The sequence below is a fragment of the Sceloporus occidentalis genome, unplaced genomic scaffold (genome assembly GCF_023333645.1).
Source record: "Sceloporus occidentalis isolate IW3139 unplaced genomic scaffold, rSceOcc1.0.p SCAF_8, whole genome shotgun sequence".
NCBI lineage: Eukaryota > Metazoa > Chordata > Lepidosauria > Squamata > Phrynosomatidae > Sceloporus > Sceloporus occidentalis.
The window spans coordinates 49161393-49186454 of NW_028316988.1; the positions used below are offsets into that span (position 1 = coordinate 49161393).

Below are 25062 nucleotides of genomic sequence, written 5' to 3' on the forward strand. Positions count from 1 at the left end.
GAAGGAAATGAACTACCAAACATTCAGGAGGAGACAATTGATACAATGGTTAAACAATTGTTACTGATACACTTCACAAGGCGGAGCACACAGACTTCCTGGGTGCTATCTGCACTGCACAATTTTAGCATTTTTATATTACTTTAGCTGCTATGGCGTAGCTAAACATCTTGGGCTGGCCCTGAACTGAAGAATAGCTGTATTTTTCCGGCAGGGCAAGGAAGTCAGCTTCCAGGATTAAGACGACATGTGACTGAACAGGGAGGTGATCCATTATAAGAGATTTGCTTAACTGCCCAATTGGTGTGCTTCATTTTTCAAGCTGTTTAAAAACCGGTGACTGATCTGATTGCTACTTTCCTCGGATACCTTGGCACAGCCTTTAATAAATTAGGTATATCCTTCTCTCTCATTGTCCATTATGAATGAAGAGGCAAGTTTGTCAAAATGACCATCCTAAGAATGTGCTCTTTTCCTGGCTTGAACCTACTTTGAGATTAAGAAAACTATGGAAACTAATACTTCTAATCCAGATTAAGGTTAGATGAATGCAACAGGACACCAACAGCAAAGAGAAGAGCATGAGAGCAAAGAAACAGGTGAGAATGTGTTTTTATTCTGATGTCAGCCTCTTGACCCCAAATAAATTACAGTCAGCCCTCCGTATCCACAGATTTTTTTTTATCCACTGATTCAAGCATCCAATTTGCATATATTTTTAAAATGTATACTTTCCAAAAAGCAAACCTTGATTTCACCATTTTATATAAGGGACACAATTTTAGTACTCCATTGTATTTAATGGGACTTGAGCATCCATGGATTTGTCATCCGCAGAGAGGAGGGGGTTCTGGAACCAAATCCCAGCAGACACCAAGGGCCCACTGTGTATCTTGTGTTTCCCTGCTGGCTGGACATGCTTGTTCTCTGCAGACTAAATATTACCTGGAATATCAGATTCTTAATTGTCTATAGATGGCATTTGCTGTTTTAAGAGGATTCTAGGGAATCCTGGCAGGTTTTAAATTGTAACTCTCCAAATCCTTTCCAAGTTCTGCCTTGGCCAAGTTTGCCTTAGTTGTAATCGCAAGTGTTTGCTTTAACAGTTTCTAGGACAATGAGACACTGGCATAGAAGAAAGATGATACCTTGTCAGGATCATGGTCCTGACACACTTAATTGTTGCCATTACTGTGTTTGGGCATTTGTGTGTTAATAAAAGAACCAATAGGTGGGTCCTAGAGCAGATCCATCCTGAAATTTCCCTGGAGGCAAAGATTACTAAATTGAGGCTGTCATACTTTGATCACATCATGAGAAGACACGACTCATTAGAAAAGACAATAATGTTGGGGAAAGTGGAAGGAATTAGGAAGAGAGGAAGACCACATGTAGATGGATGGACTCAATTAAGGAGGTCATGGGTATGAATCTGCAGAAACTGGGAAGAGTAGTGGAGGATAAGGGGTCTTCGAGATGTCTCATCCACAGGGTCTCCATGAGTTGAGATCGACTCGAGGGTGGTTAACAACAACAACAGGATGATGATGATGATGATGATGATGATGATGATGATGATGATATGTTATCCTATTGGTGGTGCTGGGAAAATAAAATATTGTGTTTCAGTCGTGGCCTGGGATAAGGAGCAGGTATGTGGGGAGGAAGTACAGTCAGCCCTCCGTAACCACAGGTTCAAGCATCCTTGAAAATATTCAAAAAATATAAATTCCAAGAAGCAAACTTTGATATTGCCATTTTTAAAAAATAAAGGACACCATTTGACTACCCCACTGTATTTAATGGGAGTTGAGCATCCATGGATTTTGGTATCCATGGGTTGGTGTTGGTGATGGTCCTGTAGCCAAAGTCCAGTGAATACCAAGGGCCCACTGTATAAACCATAAACCACCAAGGTAGATCTGGTGGGAAAACTGGAGGAGGGTTGAGACCTGGGAAGACAATATGTTTTGATTTGCTGACAAATGGGATGAAGGCTTTTGTAATGGGTGAACTTCTTGAACTCTGAATTCTTCAGTCCTGACAACAACTATGTATTGTGATCTACTCTGTTTATTGAATAAAGCTTATTTGAATCTACTGAAGGCTTGTGTTCCTGGAGTGGTGTTAGCCTGTACTTTACACTCCCTGTCCCAGCTGAAAGTGGCCCAGTATGTTTAACACCATGTACCGGCAGCAAATGTGCAATGGATGAGTAAACTGACTGTTGCACGGCGCCACCATCCAGGGGCCCACTCACACCACACAATCTTAGTGTTATTGTTCTATTTTACCTACCATAGTAAAGCTCTGGTGCCACAACAAACTTGAATTCTATAGCATGGAGTCCTGGTAGTTAAAGTGATGTCAAACAGGATTATTTCTGCAGTGAGGATGCCGCCTCTGTGGCCATAAAGTAGCTGGCACTGCCCTAGCCCTGCAGTTCCTCTTCAACAACATGCCACAAGCTTCTGTATAGGACCAAAATTACACATTTTATTTTTTCACCCATCAGTGCAACTTATATCAGTCAAACAGGGGAACCCCCCCCCCTTTTGTGTGTGTGTGTGTGTGTGTGTGTGTGTGTGTGTAAGAAAATCTCAGATTCCTTGTTGCTTTGCTATTTTTCTTCAAGAACAGGAGAGAAGACAAAGAAATCCAACTGCAGTTAAACTCTGGTGGTTGGCCACAGAGTATGTTTCACCTCCTCTCTTATTGCTGGTCCTGGCTGCAGGCAATCCAAGAGCCAGTCAGGTAAATTCAGGATTTTTAAAAACATATTTACACACATTTCAGCCTGTGTTTACCGAACCTCCTCCCTTCCTTCTGTTACCACCTCTGTGTGAAATTTCAAATTGCAAGCTCCTTGGGACAGGAACGTGTTTTTGATGTTGTCCAGTAAACATACTATGCACATTGACAGCACCGTGTACATAAATGATTGATTGTGAATAGTAATATTATAGAAGAGAGCCAGCATGGCATAATGGTTTGAGCATTGATCTAGAGGGGTATTCATATGGTGAAAATAATCCAAGATAAATCCAGGTTGAATTTTCATTGTTCACACGCATCCTGGATGCACCTTATTAAGTTTGGGGGAGGAGGGCTGCCAAAAAACCTACTTAATCTTGGATAATTCATATCATTATTGGCTCCATTTTTATTCAAATGCACATGTGAGCAATGGAACTTGCAGAGATACGCACTGATGCGACTCCATAGTATAAATAACAAACCTGGAATGTGTGAGATGATTTGCATCACTGCGCTAAAAAAAACATTTGAATGAACCCTAGGACTCTGGAGACCAGGGTTCGAATCCCAGCTTGGCCATGTAAAACCACTGGGTCAAGTCACACTCTCACAGCCTGAGAGGATGGCAATGGCAAACCCACTTTGAAGAAATTTGCCAATAAAACCCCATGATAGGTTCATTTTAAGGTCCCCATAAGTTGGAAGTGACTTGAAGTTAGACAACAACAACAACAACAACAACAATGTAACAGAAACATGGCTGGGGAATTGCACAATGTAACTTGTGTGTCACTCCAGCTACTCTCCTGTGGGAAAGAATCTCCAGTATTTAATCTTTTAATATAATATATGAAACAATCCTAATGGGACAATTTATCCTTCAGCTTTATTAGCTTAAATATTAGCTTGCATTATTGTTAAATAAGTATTCACAAGTACCAGACTTTCCTGGTTAATCTTTTTAGCCTAGAACTCCCATCTTCCTAACAATGTGACCAGTGGTCAGGGATTTTGGAAGTTATAGTCCAAACATCTGGATGGAATAGGTATCCTATTCATCCTTCAGAACATTCTGGGTAAAGATAACCTTTTCTAATTTTATATGACCTGTCGCAAGCTGGTTTCTTTGTTTAGTCATTAAAATATTTATATCCCACCCTATATGTAAAGATCTGAGTGCAATAAAGTCTGTCTTAGAACATTTAAAACACTAAAAATATAATTTAAGGAGACTAAATGCATATTAAATAATTTGACAAGTTAAACTGCGTAGCGCATAGCAAAGGTTGCTAAGGCAATGAACAGAAGAGTTGCTGGTTTCCCAGTAATCGCCTCCCTTCCTCCACTTTTCTCTAATGTATATTTTGCCCTTTCAGACAGATTTTTGCACCCCACAAAAATCACCATAGTAACACTGAAGAGAAGGCATACTGTATGCCTGATGCCTTTAAATGGAGAGAGATTCTGCCTCCTGCTTTCCACCCGAGTGGAGATGCTCAGTGATGGGGAAGGCACTGTATGATCTCTTGTCTGGCTGGTTGCTCCCATAGAAAAGAATTCCAGGGCTAGTGTGCTTAGGACTTTTTCTGCCTTTATTTGCATGACTTCCTTGACAAAAGGCAGCTTCAGCAGAAATGGGGCCAGGGCATGGGGAGTGTAGATTGAAATCATGCTATAGGAATGAGGGCCTTTAACTCATTCCTTCCCTGTGCCGTTTTTGTGACTGTTGTTGAAATCCAACCCCTTTACTTTGCCTCCAAAGCTCATAGTAGATAACAATTTAATACTCTTTTTGTATTTTTTCTTGCCAGGAAAGTGACCATCCTTGTCCTTGGCCTAGACGGAGCAGGGAAAAGCTCCATAGTAAAAGAAATTCAGAGAGGTGAGTTGCTCTGCAGAACTTCATTCAAATGGAGGCTTGCCAGACCTTTGGCTCTGGAACCCAATGCTAGGACCTCCTTGGGGAACTTTTGCATAATGTAAAAGGAACAAGAATGCCTCTGAGCTCCTTCAGAAGGCCTTTTGGAGATGTCAGATACTTCAACCACCGTTGATCAGATAGGACATGGTAAGAAACTGCCCTTTGGTAGAGCTAGGGTGGCCATAGTTCTATCTAAGAAAGATACATAATTTTGAGCCCCAAATTATGGATTTTGATATGACCCATGGATAAGTCGAGGGTAAAACATAGGACCATGTAACAAAGGATCTAAATTATGAAGCAAAAGAAAACAATGCCAAAGAACCTACAAAATTCCAGCAGACATAACTTTGTGCTCACTTTAAAGGCTGGATGGAAGAGAGAATAGAGGGAGGTCACTGCTTCCAGGACAAATTACACTCTTTTCTTTCACCAGGGGATGGTTCCCTTTTTTTAAAATGAGAGTTAAAGTACAATATCTACACTGACCCATGGATAAGTCGACTCAGGTTATTGGGTCAATTTTTTGACCTAAATTCCTAGACTTATACATGAGTGCATACAATATTTATTTCCTTATAATGTAGGTTTGTTAATAATTTATCAGATCTCTGACTCATATCCTATATTTCCATTTTTAATTGTCTTGTCCTTTGCCCATAATGTATTGCCTAGCCTGGCATGCCATCTAGAATCTTGTTGATGCACTATGTTGGCATAAGTACTCTGGCATAACTGTATCATTGTCCATATTGGCAGCAGGAGATTAATGCCCATAGGTGCAGCAGCCATGAAGGAAATAAAGACAGTGGAGAAATAGGCTCCTCAGATCTGGCAGATTTCGTCTGCCTTCCTTTGTCATAAACAGAGAGCATATGCAACTGCTAGAGCAGTGTACCAATAGGACTCCAGCCATAAATTGCCTTAACTATGAGCTGAACTATGTGAATGAATGAATGAATGAATGAATGAATGAATGAATGAATGAATGAATGCCTTTTGTTCAGTTAACAAACCATAATTTTCTACAATTACCAATAGAGTAACGGCAAGAGTAGTACATGCAAAGCATAAAAGCAAACATGTAAAATGCATTATGACAGGGGCTTTGTGAACAGACTCGCTGCTTCATAATTCAACCCACCCCAGTTTTCCATAAGCGTTTGAACCGGGAGAGAACATCACTACTCGCCTTTATGGCACATGACTTTACGAATTTTGATAACAGAGAACTATGTACTCTATTAAATTTGTAAAATATCTCTAGCTTTTTTATATACAAGAAGGTGCAACTGCCTTAAACCAGACCAGGCTCATTTTAAAAAAAGCGTCTCCCTTCCATTTAAGAGAGTGGGCAGAGTGAGACAAGGAAAAAGAAAAACATGCCAGAGATTAATTCAGTCTGCCATCTCCATCGTAAGACTTGACTACAGTCCTCATGGCAACAACAAAAGGCCTTTTCTATTTCTGCCCTGTCTCCTAGTTATTTTTGTATCACCTAGTCTGTTGGGGAGTTCTGAGCATCTTGAAATAATGCTCACTTCTTTCCATTTGGATTGGTCAGAATAAAGGTATGAGTCCTAATTTCAAGCAGCATTTTATACATTTAACGTAAATTAAAGGGCGAGGGAACTATTGTGGTATGGAAACTGTCCAGGACATTTATTGGGAGCTGGCCTTTGTTTGCGTTGTGTTTGTCATCTTGGCCTTCCTTCTGTCTTGCAGTCCTCTCCTGCGAGGTGCTCCCTACCTCAAAGCCCAACCAGACAGACCTCCGAGTGGATAGGTTTGAAGTCTCCCTGGTTGACCTGGCTGGGGGGCAAAGGTCCTGGGGGACCTGGAAGGACCACTACAGCTCCGCTCATGGGATAATCTTTGTGCTTGACTCTGGTGATGTGGCTCGAATGGAAGAGGCCAAGAAGACCTTGTCCCGTCTTCTGGGGCACGCGAAAGTTTCAGGAAAGCCTCTGTTACTGTGAGATTCTCATCCTCTTTGCCTCTTCCTTTGTACTCTGTGATAAATGGGTTGATGTAAAAAAAGGAATTTATATCCTCCTTTGGTTTATGACCAAATTCACAAAACAATAGGTACTTTTTAAAAAGAAAATAACAAGTTACTTGTAGTTAGTTTTTGCAACAATGAAGGCATAACTAAGTTACATTACAATTGCTTTTGCACTATAGCTGTGATCTGTAGTCAGAAAGTACGCAGTTGTACTGTGGGCTTTTTCACAATCAACTTAGATTCTCCATTTTGAATTGGCAGACCCTTTCTTCCATAACATCTCAATATAACATGCAGATGGCATGATTTTAAGATCAAGTTCCCCCACTCCCTGCCTATCTTTTGAAACATCTTTGCCTAACAGAGGGACCTGGAAGTCTTCACAACTGGCAAGGATTTGTGTGTCTTTTTTGGCTCTCTCTGTTTTGGAAAGTTTTACATTGTTGATTACAACAATGAGCATGCTGTTTGTTCATAAGATTTGACATCTGGCTGTCTTCTAATTTTTCCATGGATGACCCAAGGCTGGCAAACAAACAAGACAAAGTAGATGCCCTCTTGCCCTGTGAGATCATTGAGTGCCTGTCTTTGGAGAAGCTGGCAAACGAAAACAAGTCACTGTGTCGGATTGTAAGTATGAGATAACTGTTTTTGTTCACTTTGGCAACACTAGAGGTTACTTTACCTTTAGGGTGAATCAGTTACAACAGGTGGCAGATGATGGTAGGCAGCAGAAGATGTGGCGGAGGATGCCCTTATTGAAATGAGAATTACCTGCTAGTCCATTTGGCTTCTATATGTGAAATTTTAGCAGGTGAGGGAAACTGTGTACCATCTTGTCATACTGGAGGAATGGAAAAAATCTTCTTCAGATTTAGTGCTATGGAATTTCAGGAATCGATGTTTCCCCTTGCTTTTCTATATAATGACACATCCATTTTAATTCTTGGTCACACAAGCCATGGAACTCAAGATATTAAGTCGGATGGATATGGAAAGGAAGTTAATCATTTCCGTTTCAGTTATCTGTATTTCCACTCCACTTTCCTCAGCTCCAAAAAGTCAAGGCAGCCTTCCTTTACTGCAGGGTTTGCGGAAAAACATTGTCTCTCTGTGTTTTTGGATCACAGTTCGCATAATTCTTTAATATTGGCCATGTTAGCTGGGACTTCTCAGAGACGAAGTCCAAAACATGTCAAGAGCCAAAGCTTCATCATCTCTGCTTTACAGGGTCATTAGGGATTTGTAGTGTTTCATAATAATCTGCCAGTTTGCTGATGCAAAATGGTCAGTTGCATAAAGGCAAACAAAGGATAGCAGGGACTGCCAGAAAGACCAAAAAATGGGTCCAAGAGCAAATGAAGCCTGATTCTTCCTGGAAGCCAAAATGAATAAACGGAGGTTGTTGTACCTTGGATATATGGTGAGATTATATGACTCATAGAAAAAAATGATAATACTAGGGAAAGTGAATAGTGGTAGGAAAAGAGGAAGACAACATGACAGATGCATGATTGTGTCAAGGAAGCCACAGCCTTCAGCTTGCAACACCGATGAAGGGCTGATGATGACCGGGACTCATTCAGGTCACCAGAAGTTACAAATTCAAAGCCAAGTTGATGACAATAAAAACAGAAGCAAACTGTTTTGGTAAAAACTCAGAAAAGGAAACTAGGAGAATGATGTGGGAATAGGTGGTTTATGTGAAAGAAAAGTGCAAGCATGGGATGGGAGTGCTCCATCCTAAAACCCATTGATTCCCAAACCTTGGTCCCCAGGTGTTGTTACACATAAGTGAAAGCACTGTGTACCAATAGGATTCCTTCCTCCTTTGATGCTGTTGTTGTTAACTGCCGTCAAGCCAACTTTGACTTATGGTGACCCCATGAATGAAAGGCCTCCAAGTCAAGAACAGCCCTGTTCAGGTCTTGCAGTCGCAGGGCCCTAGCTTCCTTGACTGAATCGATGCATCTGGAATGTGGTGCTCCTCTTTTCCTACTGTCTTCTATTTTGAAGATAAGATTTCTGGCGAATCATGTCTTCCCTTGACATGGACGAAGTATGACAATCTCAGTTTGGTTGTCTTGTAGGGTTGCCATCACCCCTTCCACAAAACTGGGACAAAAGCATGCAAGACAGGATTGGGGCGATTTATATTTTTAAAAAGCCATAAAAAGCCTCCCCACACTACATTTTGATATTTAACATTGCATACTGTCAGCTCTCCATATCCATGGATTCAACCAGCCATGGCTTCAAAATGTTCCCAAAGTATACAAATTCCCAAAAATAAACCTTGATTTTGCTGTTTTATATAAGGGACACTGTTTGACTAGGCAAGTCTATATAATGGGACCTGAGCATCCACGGATTTTGGTATCCAAGGGGGTCCTGGAACCAAACCCCCACGGAAACACCAAGGTCCCACTGTATTTCAAGTTGTTGTTTATTTATATATTGCCATCAGTATACATTCTGGGATTTGTAGTTTGTTGCTTCAACTGGCCCAGCTAGCAGGGACATTTTTCAAACCCTTCAAGCCGGGATTATCCTGGTTTTCCGGGACAAATGGTAAGCGTATCATCTTGTCTTCTAGAGGGAGTTTAGGCTTGATTTCCTGTAGGATCTGTTTGGTGCTGTACCTCCTGTTTTGTATGAATTTTGGAAATCTTGCCAGCATAAGGGCTAATTTGCCCCTTCACAATGTTTGATTTCATGATTATTCCAGGTGCATTGCTTATGGCTTGATTTAACCTCCCCATCGCCGCCGCCTGCAATCATATACTCTGTCCATCAGCATCCATCTCCTCCATTATTCAGGACACAGAAAAGATCTTCCCTTTGCCTTCAGATCTTACCATATCACTAGAAAGGGCTTACCAGAGTTCTCCCTCCATTTTGTATGTCTCAGAATGGAGCTTCCAACCTTTCTGAATGGTGGCTCAGTGGTTAAATTTGAACAGCAAATGACCATTGGAACAGTCCTCACAGTCTACAAACGCAGGTAGTAATGTTGATCCATATCAGCAATTAATAACAACAACAACAACAACAACAACAACAACAACAGTCCAGTTCTTGCCATGTTCAATCCCACACACAACAGATCTTTTATAAAATTAAGGGATTTTCATAACGTTTCAACAGCCATGCCCATGTATTGTATTAGAATAGAGATAGTTCATATATATTTTTAAAACTTTGCAAAGAATTTCAATGTATTTCTTTTTTCCCCTTTTTATTATTATTATATACATCCTAAAACTTTGGGAAAGGATGACAATTTTCTGAGAAATTTCTCAGTGTTACCATATATACTCGACTATAAGTCGACCTCATGTATAAGTCGAGGGCAAGTTTTGGGGCCAAAATTAGGGCCTTTGCTATGACCCATGGATAAGTCGGGGGTAAAATTTAAGGGCATATAGTAAAGGATCTAAAGCATGAAGCAAAGCAAAACAATGTCAAAGCACCTACAAAATTCCACCAGATATAACTGTTTGTGCTTACTCTTAAGGCTGGATGGATGAGAGAGTAGAGGGGTCAGTGCTTCCAAGACAGATTATACTCTTGCTTTCCACCAGAGGATGATTCCTTCTTTTAAATAGGTTAAGATTACGATAGTTACATTGACCCATGGATAAGTTGATTCAGGTTTTTTGGGTCAATTTTTTGACCTAAATTTCTAGACTTATACATGAGTATACACAGTACATCACTGTAACACAATGACTGAGCTCTCTTTTCTGCATTATCTTGCTTTTAAAATGCCTTCTGTGCTGCTTTGCAACCTGCCAGCTGCTCCTGCTTTTGAAAACGCCCCTAGAGAGGACATAGGTCACTATTTTTCTCCTCTGGGGGGGGGGGGATTTCCCTGGTGAGCAAGGTTTTTGTCACTATTTTTGTGGATAAAAGGACTGTTTGTTTCCTTTGTGAAAAGCAAAATATAACATGGTGCTACTCCCATGTGTGCAGCTTCGGTATCAAGAATGCTTTGAAGGTTTTACCAAAAGAAAGGAGCATCACAGTGTTAGGAATGGGGTTCCCATTCTCACTTTAAATATCCCTCAGCAGGTTAGGGGTAACTTTGGAAGTGCAGACATTCATTCTGACAAGCGTTATCACCATGCGCCTTGTTGTTGTTGTTGTTGTTGTTGTCTACCTTTGAGTCGATCTCAACCCATGGCAACTCTGTAGATGAGACATCTCCAAGACTCCCTATGCTCCAATGCTCTGCTCAGGTCCTGCAAATTCATACCCATGATCTCCTCCATCCCCCAAAGAAGCCTAAAAATGCAAGCAGCTATGTTAATCCATTATAAGCAGACATACCATTTTGCAGTGTCATCAAGAAGTAATAGTAATGGGTCTTAACTATTGACCACAGTGTAACCCTTGGATCAACAGCCAGGGTGCAGTTGCTCTCTAAGGCTTATTCTTTACTTCTTTAAAGTTCTAGCTGAAGCTTTCCCCACTCAAGAAACTGGAGAAGTAGATTTCAATGACTGAGTAGCAGAAATATTCATTTACGTTAGCAGCAAGAGATAAGAAACACAGGAGAACTGCAAAATATATATATTTTGCTGCGATGGGAAACTTAACGAGAGAAAGCAATGGATTGGAAATTAATTCTTTGAGGTTTTTACCTCCAACAAAGGTGAAACTCTTTCATTGGGATGACAATTGACAAGTTTTACCTATACAGAACCTCAATGTTTTGCCAACTGTAATATTAGAGGAACTTCCTGAGAAGTTCAGTGTTCTCTGCCTGTAGGTCTGTGACTCTAAAATCATCACTTTTCATATCCTGTATGATTTTTTAACATCTTTGCCTGATGAAGAAGCCAGTGAAGCTTCAAAAACTTGCATAATATCACTCTCTTGGTTGATTTTATATTTTGTTGTATTTTGCAAAACAAAAGTTTTAGTGCAAGGGTTCCCACCCTATTTCTCCCCAAGTTTAGACAAACCAATGGAAGTCTTTATCTTTTCTCAAAGTCCAGGGTGCCTACAGTGCAATACATAGTGCAGTCCTTAGATTGGTGTGCTTTGAGAGGAGGCCTATAGGTCCACCAGCAGCAACTCTGGTGTGCTGAAATAAAAAATCCAAGCAGGAGATACCAGCAAGAAGGTTAGATACAGCATCTGAGAGCATTGTGTTACTGCTATTGCTTCAGCAGGGAGGCAGCAAGTAGAGAAAGTACACTGGAATAAGAACTTGCAACAAGCAGCAGGTGGCAGCACAAACACATCTGGATGCTTTAGTTTCTGGATTCTACAGCAATAACATCATCATCATCATCATCATCATCATCATCATCATCATCATCATCATCATCATCACATTCAGCCCTCCCCATTTGTGGCTTTGACTTCTGTGGCTTTGATTATTTACAGATTTTAGTAAGATGTTATCTCTAGGAATTTCTGGTTCCTCCAGTGCGACTCTGATGAAATTTAACCAGAGAGCTGCAATTGCTAGAGAAAACACTTCTCTAAAGCATTTTTAGGTCCTCCAGTGCAATTCTATGGTCAATTTCTTGTGGACGGTGGCCACAGAGTTGCACTGGAGGAACTAGAGCAGTGGTGGCAAACCTATGGCACATGTGCCAGAGGTGGCACTCAGAGACATCTCTGTGGGCATCTGTGCTGTCACCTCAGCATAGAGTTTGCCAGAGTTTGTTACTGGAAAGTCAGAGGGACACGGCACTTCACGATAAATAAGTGGTTTTTGGGTTGCAGTTTGGGCACTCGGCCTCTAAAAGGTTAGCCATCACTGACCTAGAGATTGATAGAGAGGTGTTCTCCCAGTTAATTTAATTTTCTGTTTTTCCACTTTCACTGGGATCCTGTGACCCTAACCCTGGTGAATGTAGAGGGCCTACTGTATTATTATTATTATTATTATTATTATTATTATTATTCACCACCTAGTCATGATTTCATTTATAAGGATGAGGTAAGATATTAGTAATGACTAGCCAGCAATGTTTTGAAATAGCATTCCTGTGGTAAATTTAATAATCCCCTCTTGCAGGCATTGGAAAAGCTTAGATCTTTAATCTTCTCTTCACAAAAAAGAGGGGCCTTCCATTTTCTTCTGCTAGAAAGATATACTGTATATACTCATGTATAAGTCTAGAAATTTTAGTCAAAATATTGACCCCCCAAAAAAATCTGAGTTGACTTATCCACAAATCATTGTAACTACTGTACTTTGACTTTTATATAAAAAAGGAACTATTCCCTGACGAAAGGTAATAGTCTAATCTTTCCTGGAAGCACTGACCCCCTTCAACTCTCTCATCCATCCAGGCTTCAATGAGAGCAAAAACAGTTATGCCTTCTGGAATTTTGTAAGTTCATTGGCATTGTTTTCCTTTGCTTCATCCTTTAGATTCTTTGTTACATGCCCCTAGTTTTTACCCTCAACTTATCCATGGGTCATAGCAAAATTCATAATTTTGGCCCTAAAATCTGCCCTCGACATATACATGAAGTCGACTTATAGTCGAGTATATATGCTAAACTCCTTTCATTAAAAAAAATGATGGAAACAACAAGAAAAGCCTTGCACAGTAGGGAGCTAATGTTTGAGGGTTGCAATTTAGCAAAGAAGGGCAAAGGAAGCCTGAGGAAGGTGCACAATGACCTCTCCTAACTGCACTACATCATTGTCTGAACGTCTCTTCAGAAAGTGATTCCACCTTCTTTGCCTTGAATGGTTCTATATTTTCCAGCTGTCTATTTTGTCTTTATCACATAGGAACCCTGTTCAGCCACCAAAAGGCTCCCCAAAATCCAGTGCTGGACCATTGTGCAAGGACTTCACTGGCTCTTGCAGACCATTGCCATCAACTATGATGTTCTGTGTGGCCGCATCCAGGAAGACAGTCCTCAACGAAAAGCATCAGTAGATCAGGAGGTGTCCAGGAAAGCACAGAAATCACGGAGCAGAACACAGGAAGCCAGGTCCCTCCTCCTTCCTCCTAAATCTATATGGACAGTTGAAGGAGTAGAGCAGTTAAAGAGTAGAGAAACCATATATAGTTGCTTTCCCAAAGATGATTCCCAAACTCTGGTCCTCCATGTGTTTTGGACTTCAGCTCATAGAAGCTTCAGATACCTTGGCCAATGGCCTAGGATTCTGGGAGCCAAGGTCCAAAACACCTGGAAGGCCAGAGTTTGGAAATCACTGGAGTAGAGCATGACACATTGGCTTTAGATTGGCATCATGCTGGCATGACCAAGAACATCAGCTTGGGTTTGAGGTGGAATGAAGCTGAGATGAAAACCACCATTCTGACAATGCTTCATAACTCCATTGTAAGTACGAGATGACTTGCAAATTCTACTTCAGTGGATATGTTAGTTAATAAGACCAAGGTCATGGGTTCAGTCCTTATGTAAACCCAGGGTGTTTTGTGGAGCCAGGGGTGTGTGATAGAATGTTGGTCTAGGAGTTGGGAAATCCACAGTCAGGTTCTCATTGGGAGACCTTGGGCAAGTCCATCAGTTTCTGTCTTTCTGCCTAAGCTACTCCATAGGGCTGTTCCAAGAACAGAGTGGAGAAGATCAGAGAGCCACGTATACCACCTTTAATCCAGTTTTATTTGATTCATTCATACTCCTGTGAAACAAATTATTCCCACTGTACACATTATTCTCATTTTATAGCTGGTGAACTCAGAATGATATAGTGACCAAGCAGGGATTAGAGGCCAAGTCCATCATTCCACCTGCTGGACCACATGGATAGCCTTCATTACTACACAGGCATCTTACAAGATAGCAGAGCTGTCCTTAGTGCCACTGTTTAGTTATTAGGTTCACTCAAACTGGTACATTGGTGCTTTTACTTTTGTTTTGTTTTCATCTCTCTCTTTATCTCTCCTTGTAATAAGGGATTCACGTTCCAGAAAGGATAGCAAACAGGGAGGAAATTCCAAGATGGAGGAGAACAAATCCATAGAAGCGATACAGGATGAGTGTTCACAGGTAACCGGTTATGCTCCTATAATTTTGTTAAAGAAAATATTCCCTGGTTTTGTCAGTGCGTTGTTTCATTCAGTTCATTAGCAAGACAACAAATGTGCAATACCAGTCAAACTGGGCAACAGGAAGGAATACAATATAGTAGGGCCTTGGCATCCACTGGGGTTTGGTTCCAGAATTGGCCGTGGATATCAAAATCCATGGATGTTCAAATACACACAAACCAGATTACACACTGTCAAAGAAGAGGAAATGTGTTATTACAGTATAAAGAAGAGCCATAATCCTAGGTAAGTGCGGATAGGATTGCAGACTAAATGCTCTGTATTGATTTTCTCTTCCTTTCCTTATCAAATATTTCAGTTTGGTCACTTCTGGCTAACGGAACAGAATACCAGAGATATTTATAAAACATGTAAAATTATATTAGCTCACTTTTGGAAGTTTGTTTACCCAAATAAAGATCCTAAATAAGATTTCAATTGATTTAAGACTATGGACATTTGGGGAAAATTTTCTAATTCAGCAGTTTCTGGGAAATCTACATAATAACTTCAGCTAAGAGGCCTATTTTAGTTCATATGTACTTTGACTAGCAGAGACAGGAACATTATGCGCCACCCTCCGTCCTGGTTTAACTGCAGTCTTCACAGTAGCTGAAAAGGAAATGGGTTTTCCCTGCAACCATATATTGTTTTGTGACATCCCTGCTGTTATGCAAAAAAATAATAATAATTGGGGAGTGGCATAGTCTTGCTGAGAATCAGCATGGTGCAATGGTTTAAACGTTGGACCAGGAAGCGTTGGACTCTGGAGACCAGGGTTCAAATCGCTTCGTAGCTACAGAAACTCATTGGGTGACCCTGGCCAAGTCATGCTCTCTCGGTCTCAGAGGAAGGCAATGGCAGATTCCTTCTGAACAAATCTTGCCAAGAACACCCCATGATAGCTTTGCCTTGGGGTTGCCATAAGTCAGGATTGACTTGAAAGCACACAGCAACACAGAACAGTATTGAACAGGCAGTTAAAGCCATTATCCAAAAGAAATCACTGCTTCTGGTAGAAATGAATACTGCTAGCACTGGTTTGTTGAATACACACACACACACACACACACACACACATACATTCTTGGGGTGCACCTAAGGAGACTATCATGATGAGTGCCTGATATGACTGTAGAGCATGCTGCCTCTCCTAGAGTCCATGCCACTCCACAGCAGTAGATAGTGATGTTCCTTTGGTCAGATCCTGATAGAAGCCTGTATCTAAGTCTGAACTAGCCATTATAAACAGGGACTAGTGTGCAATGCACAATAATGGATAAATATGTCTTGGGCCAATCCTTATTAGAAAGTACAATCCATGTGTGGGGCATGAATGTTTAGGCTGGAGCATTTGGGATAGGAAATTCCAAAACCTAAATATAAAGAGAATGCTTTCATCTATTTTTTTCTTGAAGGGTACACAGAAGGAGGAAAGAGCAACGGCATTGAAGAAACGGAAAGGAAAAGTCAAGCAGAAGGTGAAGAAGAAAAATTCAGTGCAGTCTGAGAACACTCTTGCTGAAGATGACAGTGGCAAAGCGGCAGCAGGTAGGAGCAAAGTGGGAGCCATCTCTGGCCTCTTCCACAGCAACAAGGTTGCCCAAGAGAAGCCCAGTGCTCTGAAACATCTCTGTCCCCAGAAAGTAAACATGGATTTCTTACAGACAATAGCCATATATTCAGCAGTAACAATGCTGTAATAGTGCATTTTCAAATCCGGGTTCTCATAAAGACAGTCCAATAGCTATGCCCCCAAAGGGCAGGCAGATGCATTAAACTGCATCAAGAAATGAGTTCGAGTAGTTTCAGAGCCATCAGGATCAGGTCTTTTTATCATAGAATCATACAATCATAGAGTTGGAGGAGACCCCAAGGGCCATCCAGTCCAACACTATTCTGCCATGCAGGAAATCTAAATCAAAGCATCCCCTGTGACAGATGGCCATCCATCCTCTATTTAAAGATCTCCAAGGAAGGAGCCTCCACCATCCTCCATTGAGGGAGTGTGTTCCACTGTCCAACTGCTAATGGTTCTTAACTGCCCACTGTAAAGCAGTTTGATTACAATAGAGATCATTCTAATATGCTGATAAGTGGAAGATCATTCTGCTTCCCTGCCCCAACTACTAGGAGAGTAAACTAAGCTAAGAGGATGAACTAAGCTCAGAGAAAACAGGGAAGCCCAAGGGGATGGGAGATGGCATGGTTTGCATCCACATTACAGAAATGATCCATTTTGACCCCATTTTAACTGGCATGGCTCAATGCTATGGAATTCTGTGGACTGTTCAGTGAGACATTAGCCTTCTCTGTCAGAGATCTTTGGTGTCACAACAAACTACAATTCTAATACTTCATAGCACTGAGCCATGGCAGTTAGTGATGTCAAATTGGATTATCGCTGCAGTGCTAATGCAGCTGTCATAATGTCTACTAAGCAAAAAAATTCTGGTTCACTTTCACAAGTAACGATGATGATGATGTAAACTCCATTTTTAAAACTCTATTGCCAGTTTTGCTAAAGTTGTTGCAGTTTAGAAGCAGACGTATGAAATGAAAGCAATAGTCTGTCTTGTAAGACTGTTCTTGATGGCAGTCCCTATGAGGACAGTGATATTTGGAGTGGCATAGGATAGACTGCAAAATACTTTACAGATGAAATCCACTGTACCAATAATAGTCACAACATTGAAACAAACAACATTGGTGATGCTTTCGGGAATGATAGGGGAATTTATGTACTAACGCTTCCCTGTCTCAAAATCTCTTTTCACAGGGAAAGCTAGAATATCAGGTTTTACATGCAGTTCTGTGCTGAATATTTGTTACTCAGCTCATCTAACTGCTATAGTATCAGCTGCTGTGACATTCATATACTCAGAATTGGAACAAACACATACCAAATAATGTAAAGACCAAGGAGAAAGCTATCTTGACCCTTGGCTGCTCTCTTTATGGAAGCTGATTTGTAGATTTGTATTAATTATTGTATTAAGTCGCCAATACCCACTCCTTTTTACTTTTTACTTTCAGAAGTTCCCGAATAATAATAATAATAATAATAAACCATTCACCTTTAAAATGATTATACTTTTAGATTGTGAGCCTGAGGGCAGGGAACTGTTTAATTAGAAATCATAATTGTAAGCCACTCTGACAGTCTTTAGGGCTGAAGGGTGGGGTATAAATACCATAAATAATAATAATAATAATAATAATAATAATAATTAATTATTATGAGGATAGTCCACATGCAAAGAAGGAGGCCACGCCCCTCGGGAATAGGCAGCCAATGGGAGCAGAGGAAGGTGCAGGTCAAGGGATGGAGTCCACGCCTCCTCAGGAATGGGGAGCCAATGGCAAAATCACATGAGTCCCCATAGACTTCGGTTTTATTAAGATGTGCCTAATAATGAACATTCCTGATACAATGGCGCCCTCTTGTGGCTACTCCGGGCACTGCAGCCTCTAGATCAATCCAGCGAGAAAAGTTGGGAGATTGATCCAGGCCCATTATGCAGCAAAACCTTTTATATATATATATATATATATATATATATATATATATATATATATATATATATATATATATATATATATATATATATATAGTATTTATTATGTATATATTTCTATATCTATATCTAATTTATGTGTGTGTGTATATATATATATATATATATAAAACTGTATATTATATATATGTGTGTATGTGCATGTGTGTATATATATATATATATATATATATAACCCTATGTGCAATATTATGTATGTGTGTATATACATACACACACATATATAAGATTATAACTTTGTATATATAATTATATATGTGCATGAGTATATATATATATGAAACTATGTTATATATGTGTATACATAACTGTGTGTGCAATATTATGTGTGTGTGTGTGTGTGTGTGTGTGTGTGTGTGTATACATATATATATAGAAACTCTTGTGCAGGAGATGACTATTGGAGCCATCACTGCATCGCAAAGGGGTCAGGGGGCTCCAAGGGACTCATTCCTGGCTCTTGGGCGCCCTCCTGTGGCTGCATTCAAGCACATTTCCCAACACTAGCCACAGGAGGGCGCCCAAGAGCCATGCAGCGATGGCTCTTAGCCGGCTGCTCTTTGGCTATGAAGCCACAGGAGGATGCCTGAGAGAGATAGAAAGAGAGAGAGAGAGAGCCTTGTGAGGATTATGGGACTTTTCCTCCAAGACCCCCCCCCACATGCTGTGCCTTGTGAGAATGATGGGAAGTGTCCTCCAAGACCCCCCCACATGCTGTGCCTTGTAAGGATGATGGGAAGTGTATATATATATATATATATATATATATTGGGGACTCGCATGTCAGTGTTAGGAGCTTTGAAGGACAGTTCCCATCATCCTCAGATGATGCAGAAGGTGGAGGGACTCCAAAAATCCAGCCTTTCTGCACCTCGGGGACCCTCAGAAGGCTTTCGAATGAAATTCCCATCATCCTCTGACCCTCAGGGGCGGTGGCCAAGTTTTCACCGGGAGATCATGGGAATTGTAGTCCTTCTTCCAGAGTGCCCCCCCCCCCCTCTCTCTCTCTCTCTCTCAAAGCCAGGAAAGTGCTTCCTCCTGCCGTGCTCTCTGCCACCCTCCTGTGGCACCCCTGGCACACTGCAGCAGCCTTCAGGACTTCAGGGCTGCTGTTCTTCTCTATACATATGTGTGTGTGTCTGTGTGTGTGTGTATAAAATCATATATATATATATATATATATATATATATTAGTCTTTGACCAATACAAAAATTGATAAAATAATTGCACAGTACAGTTTTTAAAGACTGTCAAAACAATTTCAAATAAACTTTCAGATCAGCTATAGACATTTCAGTTTCTGTCAACCAGTTGAGGAATCCTATCCTATCCTGTCCTGTGTCTTTGTGTACATGTGTGTCTATATACTGAGGGAGTCTGCCGCTTGGCAAGATGGGGGAAAGGTACGTATTCCCAGCAGCCGAGTCCTGGCTGGAAAGAGAAGGAGCACTGTTTGGCACAGCGGAAGGAGTGAGTCCCGAGGAGCCGAACGAAATGCCGTTTGGCATGGCCCTGCACAGATTTTGCAGAGGCGCGAGACATGTCTGCTGCGCTTTGCAGAGAGGAAGTCGACTCAGATGCGAGGATAATGTCCAGTGATCTTTGCGGGGTGTTTCTTCTAATCTTCCTCCTCCTCCTTTGCTGCTCCTCGGCCCCAGAGGGACTCGGGTCCCAAAAACCGCCTAGGTCTGTGCCACGTACCGTGTCACGCTCTGCCGGTCTGCGTCCATGATCTCGCTTTGAGTTCCTGCAAGGCAGAAGAATAGCATTTGTTACAGGAAAAGAAGGAGGCCAAAAGATAAAAACAAATTCAACAGATGTGCTTTTACGTCAATGTCCTAAAAGGAACACTGGTTTTTAAACTTTTGTACTCCACGCTGCTTGGGCTGTTTGGCCTGAGCTTGTTCTAGGCACCAAACTGTGCCCTTAAAGAGCAGAGTTTGGGGGACCACTGCAATAGAGACAGAGGCTGGATGGCCATCTCTTGGGGATGTATTGATTGAGAGTTGCTGCATGGCAGGTGGTTGGACTTTAAGGGCCCTTGTGGTCTCTTCCAACCCTACGATTCTATGATTCAGGCTTGCCATATCCCGCCTGCAGCCGGGACTATCCCAGTTTTGGCATTATCTGGACGGTCCCATCCCAGTTGCTGCCAATTCCCGGGTTTGGACCTGGCCTCCGGGCCGGGCCCACTCATGCAGCCATCGCCGCGGCCGCTAATGCCAACCACTACCATGTCAGAATGCACAGGGAAGCCATTGAAATCCACAAATGCCTGGACAATTTCAACAGAAAAGAGGAAACCCTTAAAGTAAACAAGGTTTGGTTACTAGTCCTGAAAGACAGTAAGATAAAGACTCAACAAATGCAAATGAGAAATCCTCCAGCAGACAATGAGCACTAATCAAGCAGACACTCATCCTCTTTTGCAGGCTCTCCCAGCCTGAGGCCTGCCATTAGCAACAAAACAATATACATGCAAATCACACCTGCCTTTCCAGGTCACACAATATATATACCCAAGTCCTTTCCAGGCAAGCATTCTCTGAAGATGCCAGCCACAGATGCTGGTGAACCGTCAGGAAGAAACTCTTCTAGAACATGGCCACATAGCCTGAAAAACCCACAAAAAACATTCAGACATCATTTTTTAAAGTGCGACAATGCTAATAATCTCACTCATGCATTCCAGGTTTGTTATTCACACTGGAACTGCATTGAAGTCACATCTCTGCAACTGTTTTTGGTTGCTCATGTGTGCCAGCATTTGATTAAAGATGGAGTCAAGGATGTGAATGCGTTCGGAACACATTCAAGGCATGCAATGTTTTATCCCGGTTCTGCTTGGGTCGATTCACATTGGTCATTCACACTACCAATGATGTGGATCTTTTTTAAAAAACCTGGGGGAAATCCTGATGCCAATTATCCTGGATTAAGTGGAGTTTTTGGCAGCACACCCAATTTAATTGGATGTATTCGGGATGTGTGTGAAAAACAGAGATTCAACCTGGATTATTTTCACAGTGTGAATAACCCCTGTGATGGTAGCCAGCAGACATATTGGGACTTAATAGCCTATGAAAGATGCAGTCCTAAACACACATTTACATGGGAGTAAGTTCCACAGAGTTTAGTGGTGATTACTTCATGTTTGTCCAGACCTTGGAGATCCTATTACAGAAGGCCTACCCAGCGCCTTGGTTGAAGACTTTCTGTTGTCAGAGGAAAACTGACAAGCATTTGTCTTGTACTGCTGACTTGTTTCCTCTGGAGCCCTGTATTTTAAACTGTAATTTAATTATATTTTAGCAGAGAACTGTCATTATATCCTCTTCTTTCATGCTAAGATAGTTTTGTCTTCTTTATGTTACTTTTTACTTTGGACTTTCCTTAACTGTCTTGAGCTTACTTGATGGAAAGGTGAGCTACAAATGTAATTATAAAAAGTGAAGATATGCATTGCAAACCAGTCTGCATATATGGAGGACAACCATTTGATTTTTAAGAAACACATTTCCTTGGCTGAAACAGCAAAATTATCTTGTAAAGAAAGATATGCCTGTTTGTTTCTCTTTTTGCAGGACAGCGGACAAAGAAGAAACACAAAATGCTGAAAAATAAAATCAAAAGTGAAGAAACATCACCAGATCAGCCAAATGAGAATCTATCAAGTACTTTTGGTATGTGCTTCTTAAAAAGGAAAGGGGTTTGTTAGGAAGGCTTGCATGTTATTTTGTTACATCAGCAAAATGAGGGTAATCTTTTTAATTTGGTTAGTGTTTTCTAAACACAAATAATATCTTTGTTCAGATTAGGCAAATAATTGCTGCCATATCTATTGGGAAAAGGGATTGACATTTTTGCCGATGGGTTGCAGCAAGATTCTTGTGTTTTCGTGAGCTGCATGAATCTTTTATATTTTTAGCTACATCTCTAGTTTGATTAAGTCTGTTTTAAGTTTTGCTTACTGTGTAGTAGTTTTTTAGAGGCACAGGAGTCCTGTTATCATGCAGAGGGAGGGAGGGAGGGAGGGAGTAAGCCAGAGGGTAGGAAACCTCCTTCCTTCCTTCCTTCCTTCCTTCCTTCCAGAAATCACATCAATTTCTATAACATGTGATTGTTTTGTGCTATCCACTTATTTTGCTGCATTGTGCATTCTTGGAAGGAAACACAATGCATACATTTTCTAAAAAATTAAAAATAAAAACTTACTGTCAAATGAATAGCCCACCTGTTAAGAGATTTTTACATTTTACTTTGTACTTTCAGGAGTTTAGAAAAGTTTGAAAATCAAAACAGAATGAGGATATAGATATAGATACACAGTGCGCCCGCGTTACATGCGGGAGCGTGTGGGACACAAAGCGCGGTACATCCCATTCACATGAATGGGGTGCGCTCCCATGGTGTGTGCCCCACGTGCTGCCGCCATGCCACCGCGGGTACGAGCCCCAATCGTTTGATGCCAGCCCCAGATGCTGGCGAAACGTTAGGAAAAAACTCTTCTAGAACATGGCCACTGAGCCCGAAAAACCCACAAAAAACTACGGATGCCGGCCGTGAAAGCCTTCAACTTCACGTTAGCCAGGATTGTTTCAGCCATGTCTCTTTCTTTCCCAGATTTGTATCGGAGAGCCATGTTAGCTCTGAAAATGCAACAAGGGAGTCAGAAGTCCCCATCTGCAGCTAATCCCTGAGCCAGATGTCCCCTTAATGCAGGGAATTCGAAAGCGAATGGAGGACAAAGACACAGCGGCATGAGGCTTGAGCCGCAGTTCTGAGGTGATCTGAATGTACTTTCCACCATGTTGCAGCATGACATTCATGGGGAGGTGCTACAATACAGTTGGCAATCAATGTCAAAGGTCCTCTACTTGAAAATGTAGTCTCAAATGAGGATGAGGTGGCTTTGAGCAGTTCTACTTCTTTGGAACTAGGAGCTGGTGTGCAGATTTCATGCCTTGTCTTCAAGAATGTTTGCAGGATCACAACTGGGAATGAAAGAAAAAAAGCCAGCCCCAGTAGCTCAGATGTTTAAGGCTCTCCTTATCATCTAAAGAAATGGACAAACAGGAACCTCCTCTGCATTGCCATCTGCATATTATGCCCACTTGGCAAAAGTAGTACAGCCATGGATGGTCTCTGAAGCTGGAATTCATCTCTCTTGATAGTCACCAAAGTCTTAGTCTCTGTGCAAATTCCAGAAGTAGTGTATATTTACAATGGTTGTAACATATGTTAAATTGTACACACATTTTAATACTTTGAGGAAAAATAAATGTTTATTTAAAGTACTTTTTTCAACTAAAGAGCTTGTTTTTAAAAAGTCTTAAAGAAAAATATACAAGCACATATACAACCCAAGGAGGAAAAAAATACCAACAGCCAAGGTGGGGGAAAGCTGGGGGTCTCCACCAGCAGCATCAACGTCACCTTGAATTTGGGGGGAAATTACAGCTCAAAAGGAAGCCTGCAAAAGGAGGGTAACTTTGGGGATTGGTTCACCTATATATATCTGTATTAACTGCAGAGCGCACTCAAGTTTCAGTGAATGGAAAGGGTATATAAAAGGAGAGGCCGCCACTGGTGACAAATGGAGTCAGCCTGGAAGGGGTGACCCTAAAAGGAGAAACACTGGGGCAGGGGCACTATCCCCTTTTTGGATATCGTAGAGAGACAGACTTTGGGTGAGAGTCAGCATCTTGGGATGAAAGCACTTGCACTGAAACTGTGGGCTAACTCTCTTGGGAAGCCACTTTACAGTCTCTGGTGAGAGTCAGGGACTACAGGATCATGTGAGAGATGTGCACCAGGGTGGATGTGGCAGATGTTTCTGGGAGGGAGGAAATGCCTTGCTAATGGATTATATTGACCTCATTTTGATGTCTGCATGCTTGACTGGGGTGGATGAGCTTTGATGAGTTGGTCTCTTTGGGCTGTGTCCACCTGAGTATATTAAGTGTAGCACCAACTTAGACTGAAGGGCCTACCATTATTCATACAAATTCCACTGTTCCTGTGAGGAAATCCATCCACTTGGCACCAGCTTCAAGAGTTTGTACTTTGTGTTGGGCCAAGGAGACAGAACAGGGATGCTAGTGGTGTGCCATCTACCTTGTTGCCCAGCAGTTTCTTTGAGTTGGCTGAGATGGTTTTGGGGGTTATATTGGAAAACATTAGGATCCTGGTTCTGGACAATTTCAACATACATACTGAGGCTGTCCTGATTGGACCAGTTCAGGACTTCATGGGTAGGACTGTCTCATTGATCCAACACATAAGGCAGAGCCTACTGTATATGGTCAACTATAAGTTGACCCCATGTATAAGTCGAGGTCAGGTTTTGGGGCCAAAATTATGGATCCAGACTCATGGATAGGTCGAGGGTAAAACTTGGAGGCTCCTTTGATGTGTGTATGTGTGTGTATGGTAAGAGAGATTCTCATTGAGGCTCTTTGCTCTGTCGTTTTAGCTTTCATTTCAGCCAGATGCGCAGGTGGGAGAGGGACTCTTAAACATACAGCAATATCAATCAGTCATCCAGGATTCTTTCTGTTTGGCTCCAGGGGAAAATAAACTCCTTTCCGCACTGCATGGGAAAATCTGAAAGAGCTCCTATCACATTTCAATAGTGACCCGTAAATAAGTCAACCTGGGATTTTGGGGTCAAGTTTTGGGCATAAATTTTTAGACATATAGACAAGCATATACGGTACTCTGGATCTGTATTTGTTGGGGATTTTCACAATCCTGTTGTC

At 41.4% G+C, this 25062-nt stretch overlaps 1 protein-coding gene across 4 annotated transcripts; it reads left to right on the forward strand.

Annotated features, from left to right (window-relative positions):
* Window positions 1-365: 365 nt before the first annotated feature.
* LOC149308885 (ADP-ribosylation factor-like protein 13A) lies at window positions 366-23564 on the forward strand. 4 transcript variants are annotated; one of them, XM_089537197.1, is made up of 10 exons: window positions 366-599; window positions 2636-2754; window positions 4569-4639; window positions 6404-6653; window positions 7208-7313; window positions 13450-13655; window positions 14588-14681; window positions 16141-16273; window positions 21886-21984; window positions 22925-23564. In XM_089537197.1, the coding sequence occupies exons 1-10, from the start codon at window positions 549-551 to the stop codon at window positions 22999-23001; spliced, it is 1206 nt and encodes a 401-aa protein (XP_089393323.1). In that variant the 5' UTR covers window positions 366-548; the 3' UTR covers window positions 23002-23564. The 4 variants fall into 4 exon arrangements, with proteins under 4 accessions (XP_089393323.1, XP_089393324.1, XP_089393325.1 ...); XM_089537198.1 differs by having other exon boundaries at window positions 2641-2754; XM_089537199.1 differs by lacking the exons at window positions 366-599; window positions 2636-2754 and adding an exon at window positions 4225-4273.
* Window positions 23565-25062: the final 1498 nt, after the last annotated feature.

Excerpts from the sequence above, each read along its gene's own strand:
- LOC149308885 (XM_089537197.1), top strand. The coding sequence starts at position 549 with ATGCAACAGGACACCAACAGCAAAGAGAAGAGCATGAGAGCAAAGAAA. Across the intron at positions 7,314-13,449 it reads ACAAGTCACTGTGTCGGATT|GAACCCTGTTCAGCCACCAA; the intron begins GTAAGTATGAGA and ends TTTATCACATAG. Across the intron at positions 14,682-16,140 it reads TACAGGATGAGTGTTCACAG|GGTACACAGAAGGAGGAAAG; the intron begins GTAACCGGTTAT and ends TTTTTCTTGAAG.